General features: G+C 55.3%; 1 protein-coding gene across 10 annotated transcripts in view; it reads left to right on the top strand.

Moving 5' to 3' along the window:
• Window positions 1–4922, top strand: part of FLNB (filamin B) — a 134852-nt gene extending 129930 nt beyond the window's left edge. For 8 of the 10 annotated variants that reach the window (XM_023765008.1, XM_006101504.3, XM_006101503.3 and 5 more), the window contains 3 exons: window positions 861–1079; window positions 2255–2458; window positions 3294–4922. In XM_023765008.1, the coding sequence (XP_023620776.1) occupies window positions 861–1079; window positions 2255–2458; window positions 3294–3481 (611 nt within the window). In that variant the 3' untranslated portion in view covers window positions 3482–4922. Of the gene's footprint in view, window positions 1–860; window positions 1080–2254; window positions 2459–3293 lie in introns of those variants that run through there. The other 2 variants (XR_002832320.1, XR_002832319.1) reach the window with 1 other exon arrangement.
• Window positions 4923–10080: the final 5158 nt, after the last annotated feature.

Here is a 10080-nt window from a genome sequence, read left to right as displayed (position 1 = left end):
TGCAGGGCCCTGGGCTCAGGCGGGAATGCTGCCGTCCATCGGTGGCACTCCTGCCCAGCTTGCCTTCTGTTGTACCCGTCTGGGCAGGAGGTCCTCATGGGCCAGGCAAGAGGTAGAGTGTCCTAGGGCTGCACGAGGGCATCCAAGGCAGCCACACTGTCCACCCAGTGGCCAGGAGCTGGGCCTGGGCTCCGAGCTGCGCAGACTGCTCAGATACCCCTCTCACCGTAGCTCTGACTGGCAGGGGCTGGGCCTCCGAGTCCTGTTAGCACCTGAACTGCGATGGGGCTCAGTTAGCCATCGCTGCTGTGCTGGTCCTGTTCCTGTTGCCAATATTATTCATGGCAAAGGAGCAGGTGGCAGATCCTAGTGGCTGCTGCGGTCTCCAGGGTGGTGTCTGGGTCAGGGAGCCTGTAGAGGAAGGAGGAGGCGCTGACTCCTTGGCTTCCCTAAGTCCGCACAGAGGAGGCAGGAAAGGTCAGAGGGGCCCACGCCTCCCCTCGCCCCTGGAGGCAGAGCTGGACAGCATGTCAGGCTCACAGTGACCCTCAGACCTTTCGCCCATGGCCGCCGCTTGTGCCCAGAGGAGAGGACAGGGTGTCCAGGCAGGGTGTGCTGGTGGGCGAAATGTCAGCCACACTCCTGCCTGGAGTTACCAACCCAGGGCCTGAGGTGCTCTGTGCCAGGAGTTGAAAACTAGTAGTGGTGGGTTCCCATGCCACCAAGGTGACCCTACTTTGAGGGATCCTGTGTGTGTCCCTGTCACTGCTTCAGTGCCCCTGGGAGAGCTCCCCAAACCCTACCCCCGTCACCCCTCCAAACCATCCACATGCTGTTGACTCCCACTTCCTTTCTCCCAGGTATCCAGTCTGAATTTTACATCAACACCACCAGAGCAGGGCCCGGGACGTTATCCGTCACCATCGAAGGCCCGTCCAAGGTTAAAATGGATTGCCAGGAAACCCCAGAAGGGTATAAAGTCATGTACACCCCCATGGCCCCTGGGAACTACCTGATCGGCGTCAAATACGGTGGGCCCACCCACATCGTGGGCAGTCCCTTCAAGGCCAAGGTGACAGGTAACCAGATACCTTTGAAATGATCTCCCCCCCCCCCCCAATCCTTTGTCAAAATATCAACAGAGCTGCTTGATCGCAGAAACTGGATGATTTTAAATACGTTGAATCTACTTTGAATCCTGATCGTAAAGAGGTGGTAGGGCCCTGTGTGGCTCAGTTGGTTGGGGTGTTGTCGATTCCCAATCGGGGCACATACCCAGGTTGCAGATTCAATCCCCAGTTAGGCCACATGCCAGAGGCTACTGATTGATTTCTCTCTCTCCCCCCCTTCCTCTCTCTAAAAATCAATTTTTAAAAAAGAAATGGTAGGACAGGTAGAGGGTGGTGCATGTTTGAAACTTGCAAAATAAGTAAATAGAATGGGAGGGCAGAATTTAAAAAGCATGTTAGAAGGATTCTGCTTCTAACAGAAAAAAGAAATGTTTACATATTTGAAATCTTATGTATTTGTTTAAATCAGGGTTTAAAAAAAAATCACCCCGATCATTTCCCTTCACTTTAAAAATAATTAAAAGTCTTTATTAAATTTATAAAAATGTGCTTCCTTCAGAACACTGGAAAAAATACCAAACAGTAAAATCACCTCCCAGCCTCCATCCAGGTAACCACCGTCAGTGTTGTGGTAAAGCCCTCCCACATGCCTCTCTCTGTTCACTGCTATATGAATAGCATAGGTTCACTGCAGAAAAACTAAAGATTCGGACAGGAGAATCATCAGCTCCCGTGCAGAGAGAATCATTTTTGATATTTTGTTATGTCCTTGCAGACTTCTCCACTGCTTATCCCTATACGCTCTACAGTGTAGAGTCTACACTGCTACACTACAGTGTAAGTCTGCAGTGTAGAGCGTATAGGGATAAGCAGTGTGGAGTCTACCCTGCTGATACGCAGGGTGCTTTATGTAAATGGAAACTGTGGCTTTCTAAAGGGTGGCACGTGGTTCTGTGAGGGGGGGGCGGGGCGGGGGTTCCAGGCTGGAGCCTAGTTAGTTGTGTGGGACAAGACCCGGGGGTGGGGAGGGGGGTGGGGGGGGTTAGAAGACATTGTGGGTGTGAGACGGGGAAGTGGTGACTTTTGGATCCAGGTGTTGGGGTGTGGGGGCACTTTCCTCCTCTGGCTGAGGGACCCACTTGATCTGGTCACTCATGCCCTCCTCCCTCCCTTCCATGTCCTAGGCCAGCGTCTGGTCAGCCCCGGCTTGGCCAACGAGACCTCGTCCATCCTGGTGGAGTCGGTAACCAGGTCCTCGACGGAGACCTGCTACAGCGCCATCCCCAAGGCATCGTCAGACGCCAGCAAGGTGACCTCCAAGGGGGCAGGGCTCTCGAAGGCCTTCGTGGGCCAGAAGAGCTCCTTCCTGGTGGACTGCAGCAAAGCCGGTAGGGAGCCTGGCCCTGCTCCGGGGGGGTAGGGGTGGGCAGCTGGGCACCGCCTCTGCTTTCGTCTTCCCTGCTCCAGTCTGCAGTGCCCACCCTCCCAAGTAACCCAGCCATTTGCAAGTAACCGTGCTTATTACCTTATTCTTTTGCACTTAGTATTTTTAAAGGATTTTCCTCTTGAGTTTTTTCTGCCCCTAATTGCTTCAAACTTAATAGCAGTTTGGACTTGGGTGTTTGCTTGGGTGTCAATGGTGAGTTGGCTGGGTTCTGGCATCGAGCACATCTGGCTGGAAACCTGGCTGGTTCCACCACTCACTCATCCCTTCCTCCTCCCTCCCTCCCTTCCTCTCTTCCTTCCTTAAATGCCATGTGACCATGGGAAACTTACTAAATCTCTTTCTAAAAGTCAGTTTTCTCTTCTCTAAAATAGGAATAATAGTACCTTCCATAAAGTTCTTGTGAGAATAACAGATCGGAACAATCTACACCTACAGGGACAACCCTTATTATGTGCCAAGGGCTTCACAGAACACTCCTCCCCATGAGGCTGGTGCTGGTGTCGCCCCTGTTTACGGACGGACGGGGAGGCTAAGACAGGCAGAGGTGAAGTTCCATGTCCAAGGTCACCCGGCTAGGAAGCGCAGGGCAGGGATTTGAACCCACAGTGTTGGGCTCTGTGAGGCCTGCTCAGAACCCCACACTCCCACCTCTCAGTCCCCAGCTTCATCATAGAAGCTCAGCAGGCGGTAACTGGTATCATTCCGCTGGCTCCCTTCTGGTCCTCTGCCTTCTGGGGTTCATCCTCACAGAATAACCACCTCCCTCTGCCTCTCAGGTTCCAACATGCTGCTGATCGGGGTCCACGGGCCCACCACCCCCTGCGAAGAGGTCTCCATGAAGCACGTGGGCAGCCAGCAGTACAACGTCACCTACGTCGTGAAGGAGAAGGGGGAGTATGTTCTGGCCGTGAAGTGGGGAGAGGAACACATCCCCGGCAGCCCCTTCCACATCACGGTGCCTTAAACGCCTGCTCGTCAGATCCCGGGAGGTGCTTCAGGTGGTTGCTTTTGTTGCTTGTTTATAACTCGATTTTTTTTTTTTACAAAGTCCTCCGGCCTGTTTGTGGGTCTGAAACCCCATCCCGAAAACATTGCCATTCTAAAGTGCCTTCAGAACGAAATCCTAGACTTGACTCATTGGGGACGCGTTGGGGACGCTGGGGAAATGCAAGCTGGAGCGGTGGGCTGAGCAAATCTGACCTCTTGTGGCGCAGATCGTCCCCTGCAGACAGACCAAGAACACAGGCAAGGCTGGTGTTAGACACGCCACCGGGGACCAGCTTATGAAACCGGACAGGGACGAGGGGCAGGGGAAAGAGGAGCCCTAGCTTAGGTCGTTGTTTAGAAAAGTAGATGGCTTGAAACCAGCTTCCTCTCGTCCAGTGCCCACCCCACGTAAGAAAAGGCTACGAGGTGGACACGTTGCTTTGACCACTCGTTCCCACCCCACGCTGCTCTGTGGCCTTTTTACCACGCGGTGGCCGACTGGCCTGGAGGGGTTCCCGCCGCCTCTCCCTCATCTGCTGATCCTTTCCCTGCAAAGTCCGGACGTGTGACCATCTTGGCAGCCATGTTTTTGTTCTTGCTTTTAAAGTCTGAGGAACGTCTGCAGTGACAAGCAGCCCCCCACTTGCCAAAGACCCCTTTTTGTAACCAACACTAGCCCTTGTGCTTAACACACACTCCAGCCACTTGCCAGTCTGATGAGCTTTACCAGCGCGTTCCCGGTGGCCGTGAGGGGTCCGCGTGTCAGCGGAAGTCATCACGCGACACAGCCCAGCCCAGTCTGTCTCGGGGGCCACTTTTTCTGGAAAATAGTTATAGATAGGAAAGAAGGAAACTCCCGCCGGCCTTTGGTCTGAGTCGGGGGCCCGTCGAGCGGGGTGGACAGCAGCTCATCGCTGGTCCTTCACTGTTTGGCAGAAATAGCAAAAGGTGTGTATTTGGCCCTGACCCCGTGTCATCCAGATGGTGTTTGGAAAGCAACATGCAGGTGCAAGATTCCACAAACGGGGTGTAAGGCCTTGTGCACACCTTCCTGCACCCCTGCTTTGGACTAAAGTTAAAGCGTCAGGGACTGGCTGGCTGCAGGGCCCGCTGTGGAGTGTGGTCGGGCAGGCAGCCCGCCCTGGTCGCTGCTCAGTCCTCAGGAAGTGGCACTGTGGCTGACGTGCCTCCGTGGGTGGGGCGGGGCCCGGGTGGGGGACCTGCACCGAGGGATCGCAGCTGGGGGCCAGTGTTGGCAAACGCCCAACGTTCGAAACTGGAGCGGCCTGAAGCCTCGTGTGAAAGGACCACAGGCCTCGTAAACTGGGACAAGGAAGCGAAACTGGAATCAAATGCCGACTGTAAATTGTATCCTATAACTTATTAAATAAAATGTTTGCTCCTTAGAGCTCAGTCTGGTAAATGGTTGGAGTCTGACCTGCTCTTCCAATCCCTGGCCAATAGCACACAGATGAGCTGCTTGTTTCGACCAGGAGCCTGGCCTCCTTTGCAGGGGGAGGCCTAGCTTCTCCCTGAGCCTCGGAGGGAATTTATCCAGACAGGGCCCCCGGAAAGTGCGGGGCGCTGGAAGGGGGTGTGCGGGCCCTGACCCCCCCACACAGCTTCCTGTGGAGGTTTGCTGGGACTTGCCTTGAGTAAGAATCCCACATAGGAAACCCACCTATGTGAAGGCTGTGGATTTAAAAAGAGCAAAAAAAGCCTGTCCTACCTACACGAGAAGCCCCATTGTCGGGAATTTATTCAAACAAAAAACAACCTCCTGTCATCCCACTGCCCATGGACAGCAGGGCTCGGGTCTGGTGCTACAGCCGTCCCTCTCTTCCCTCTCCCTCTGCTGCTCCTTCCTGCTGCGGATGTCGCTACCTCCATGCCTCCTCCTCCCCTTACGGCAGTTTTGTGACACCATTTTACAGGGACAACACTAGCTCAGGGGCTGCAGTGTGATGTTGGCACTCTCCAAGTTCACTTGAGGCAGACCCTGGGGCCCTACCAGTTTGTCCTCCAGAGCGGGGCTGCCTCCCTGGTGACACCTGCAGGAGCAGTGGCCATGGTGATGGGAAGTCCCAGCTGCCCCCACCCCATCCCTCACCTCCATTGGAGTTGAGGGGTGGAAGGAAAGGTGGGCAGAAAAGACTCTGGATCCTTCCCTGTATCTCTTCCTGACACCCCTTTGTTGACCAGGGTGGCGATTTGTTGACCTCTGACAGGTGGGAGGGGAGGAGGGTTCTTCCTGCCCCTTCTGGAGGAAGCAGCCTAGCCTGTGGGCCTGGATTCCTGACAAGGTCTGTGGCCTTTGAAGGGTGCAGGCTTTGCCCAGGGGGTCTGGACAGGCCACAGTAGGCTGGGCTTGTCCCCAGAGGAGCACAAGGCAGAGCCACTGGTCTCTACCTTGTTGGAGCCGGGCGGGTTCAGGAGGCAGCGTTTATCAGGTGGCAGAGTGGACTTTGGCATCAGGCACCTTAGGCTGGAACAGTGGCTCAGCCACCCACCGTGTGGCTCCGGGAGGCTGCTTCACTCAGAGTGCGCCCCCCTCGGCGGTTGGGGGGTCACATGAAATCCCACGGGGAGCGGTGAGTCTCGGCCACCGCTGTCTGCTGCCATGACTGCCTCCTACACGGCGGGGCCTGGCAGTCCCCTGCCGGTTACTTCAAAGACATCCCGGTGGAACCTGTGCACTGTGGTCAGCAGCTAGAGCCACCGGGCAGCTCTTATCTGCACCTGGACTGGCTGCTATGGGAACCGGCTATTGTTTGTACAAACACCTGGAAAACTGCAACTTAACCCTGGACAGGCCGGTGCCAGACCCTTTCTCACTCACTGGTCCACTGGGCCCTGTCCTGCCAGGACCATCACTCTCTAGTGGCGAAGGAGGTTAGGCAGACGCCAGGTGGGCCCTGCCCTGTCGAGCCCAGATGCCTGCCTCCTCCTCATCCAGTTTCCTCTGAAACCCAGGGCCTCACTCATCAGCGAGGCTGCCAAGAAGAGGAAACATTTAATTAACATGTCTCTTTCCGATGCGCTTGTAAACACTCGGGCCCTGGACCACATGTCTAGTCTTAAGACTTCAAAGGGGCCTTGAAAGCCACATTTTGATGAGTTTGGTGTAAAATGAATCCGGCGCATAGGGATTTAATTTCCCTTGAAAACGGCACAGCCTGAAAAATTAGCAAAATAAAGGTTAATGGCAAAAATGAGTGCTCAATTCTTGTCAACCCCCCAAGTGTGTATTTTGAAATGGGGAACAAGATCCTTAATTTCAGTGCCCCTTGGCCTTCGTGCGGCCGGATGGAAGCAGGGGGTTCTGGGAAAGGAGTGGAGTCGGTCCAGGTCTCCCTTAAGGAGGGGCTTTGGAATCAGGGGAGTCCGCTCATGAAAACTCTCCCAGAACACATCTTGTTTAGCTCATTTGTTTTCTCCTCACAATAGCAAATCACAACTCAGAGGGAGTAAAAATGTCACATCGCTCAAGGCAAGCTTGAGTTTGATTTTTCCCCTCTGGCTTTGTCCCAAGGATGCTGCCCAAACACTTGGTGGGAGGAATCGTTTTAAACAAAAGGATCCTTTTGCTTCGTGATAAGGCTTTTGTCTGGGCCCCCGAGCACACAGGGAACCAGCGTATGTGCAAGGAATTTAGGGTGGCCCACCCCACACCCCTCTTTCTCAAGAGTCCCAGCAGGCAGGCCGGGATGGGGAATTTACAAGCCTGACTCCTGTGGCTCACGTCCAAGGTGTTTCGCATTCTGGACGTGCTTATCTCCCCGGACAAAGCTGAGATGAAAGAACCCGTGAGCCTTTTATTGCCCACAGGACACCCTCTGCCATGACCACCGCCTTCCCAAGGCACCAGACGCTTCTCCCTGTTGGCGTGGACATTCTTAGGGCAAAACTGGCAGGTGATCTCAGAGAAGGAAACCCTGGCAGAGGTGCCAAGCCCCGGAAATGCCAGCTTCGGGCTCAGCTACAAGCAACCAGTGCAAGTAGCAGCAGAAAAACCTGGTGCACGAGCTATGGGGGGAAAAAAGAGGAACAACTGTAATAATCTGAACAATAAAGATTAAATTAAAAAAAAAAAAAAAGAAAAACCTGGTGCACGAGAAACGCTCAGAAAGCGCTGGGTCGAAGGCTGCAGGTTCACGTCTGGATCCCAGTCCCAGCTCTGCCGCCAGCTCTGTGCCTCGGTGCCCTCATCCATCAAATGGAAAAATAATGGGACACTTACAGTCTAAGGTTAACCTCTAGAAAGATCCTACCACACAACCACACCCCCACTGGCTGGGCAGACCACTCCCCACCCAGAGCTGCCTGAGTATTAGGGAGACTCAGCTCCCCAAGACAGAGTGGAAGGGATACCCTACGAGGGGTGGGGGCTTGTAGGGCAGCCATTTAGCTGGTGGTTACAAGCACAGGCCCTGCCACGGCCTCCAGCAGATCACTGACCCGCACAGGAGAACAGTGCCTGGTTCTCTCTCCAATAAACTGGGCAGTGGGACCTACTGCGCAGAGTGTTTGAGGATGAAGACAAATGCATGTGAAGAGCTCAGTGTCCATCCTGTACATGGTCAGTTCACAAAATCACAACTATGCATGGAAGGTGCTAGAGGAGTCTCCCCACCCAGAGCTTAAGCCCAGGAGGGGCTGAGGGACAGTGAGGACTGCGTCCTGGAGAGCCAGTGACAGCCCCAGGCTTGGGTTAGGGTGGAGCCTTATCAGTGGGCGGGGTGGACCAATGACAGAAACGCAGCGAGGCGGGCTGTTGGGGGTGTGGCCAGAAAGGTGGGAGGGTGCCCAGCTCCCACCCCAGCCTCCCCCGGTTTCCCAGCTTCAGCGACCCCTTTCCTCAGCACAGGTGGAGGCCAGAGACAGGCCTGGGGCTGACCCCACACCTGCCCAGGGGTTGTTGATGGGTTTTACATGGGTTACTAAAGAAAGTTATCGCGAATAGCATTAACGCTAGGCACTTAGGATTATCTTCATTTTACAAGGGAGTTCGCAGGAGCTCAGAGAGTTTGAGAGGGTTGCCTGACATCACACAGGCAGTAACTACCAAGGCTGTGATAAAACCCGGTGGCCTAGATGTAGGAAGCGGGCATGGAGCCCAGCGCTGCAGGCGGGGGTCTGCACAGGGTGGGGCCCAGAATCCGAAGGCGGCTCTCCCTGCGGGCCTCCGGCTGCCCTTGGGCCCGTTGAAGGCAGCACTTTGGGAGTGCTTCTCTGGTCCCTCCCACTCCCTCCCCTCCTGGGGAGCCTGACCATCCTGCAGGGGAGCCGGTGGTCCCCCGCCTGCTCTGTCTGCTTGTCCGCCAAGTGGGTGGGAGGTCTGCTGCCCGGCGGTCGTTGCCATGGTGACCGCCAGGGGTCGCCTTGGACGCGCAAACTGCGGCACCCAGCGCAGCCCCTGGGGCGGAAGGCGCAAGGTCACCCAAGCCCAGAGGAGGGGACACCCACTGCTGCCCTCTGCGCTCTCGGCACCTGGACTTACCAGCCTGGGGGCGGGGGCGGCCTGGGTCAGGGACGCTTTCTGGAGTTCAGGGATCGGGCCCCGCCCCCGGGTCCTGCCACCGCTCAGCCCCGCAACTACCGACTTCCTCCTTCCCTCCTTCCCCACCACCAGCTGCCACAGAGCTAGGGTGAAGCGCCCTGCCCACCGTGCGCCTTTTTCTAAGCACCTGCCTGTGCCAGGCAACACCCAGAGGTACAGGTCCGGCGTGGAGGCAGGCGGGGCACAGAGGCACAAGCTCCCCAAAGCCGAGACATTTTGTGGTTTTGTTCGCTCGCAGCTCCTGGCACACAGGAGGCCCTCCGTCTGGGAGGAATGGTGCTCACCGCCAGGTTTTTAAAGCCTGGATTAAAGCGGTGTTTGCACAATTCATCAGTGACCACCGTGATGGAGGCCTGCAGACCCAGGTTGTCCCGTTTAACCAGCTGGCGCTCAATTTCCCAAACTTCCTCAGAGCCCTCCTTCTACAGGTGGGAACACCGAGGCCCAGAGGACAGTCCCGGCAGCTGTGTCCTTTCTCGCCTTTCAGAAGGGGGTCCCATCTGTACGTCTTCTCCCACGCTGCCTGGCTCCCTTTCCTGCCTCCCCTTCTACCCACCCAGTGCTGAATCTCTCTCCCCTTCGGGACTGTGAAAGCCTGAGGACAGGTGCCAGACTATTTATTGTCTTCACTAGCTGAGCATAGAGGAGACCCCCAAAAGTTAGTAACCTTTGAAGCCTTAGCAAAGGTCAGGGCTGTGCACCACCCAGTTAATCTAGATACCACCCAGTTAATTTAGGTACTGGTAGCTGAAGCATCATCCCCACCTTAGTTCACTTAATTCCTTAGGTACTCATGTAAATCCTTGTTGATGATTCTGCCTATTTCTGGAAATTGTCTGCTGATGAGCTCATCTGTGTGTCATTGAAATCTCCTTACCTAAGGGCTACGCCAGATCAATAAAAGATTGGAGCAGCCTGAGCATCAGTGGAAGTCCTTCTGGACTTGCCCGCCTGGTCCCCCAACATTTCCAAATTGTCTCTTGTCTCTTTTCTCTCTCATTTGTGTGCGGCTCCTC

The sequence above is a fragment of the Myotis lucifugus genome, unplaced genomic scaffold (assembly GCF_000147115.1).
Source record: "Myotis lucifugus unplaced genomic scaffold, Myoluc2.0 scaffold_366, whole genome shotgun sequence".
NCBI classification, from domain to species: Eukaryota; Metazoa; Chordata; class Mammalia; order Chiroptera; family Vespertilionidae; genus Myotis; species Myotis lucifugus.
The sequence above is the reverse complement of the archived record's forward strand: the minus strand, read 5'-3'. Positions and strand labels throughout refer to the sequence as shown.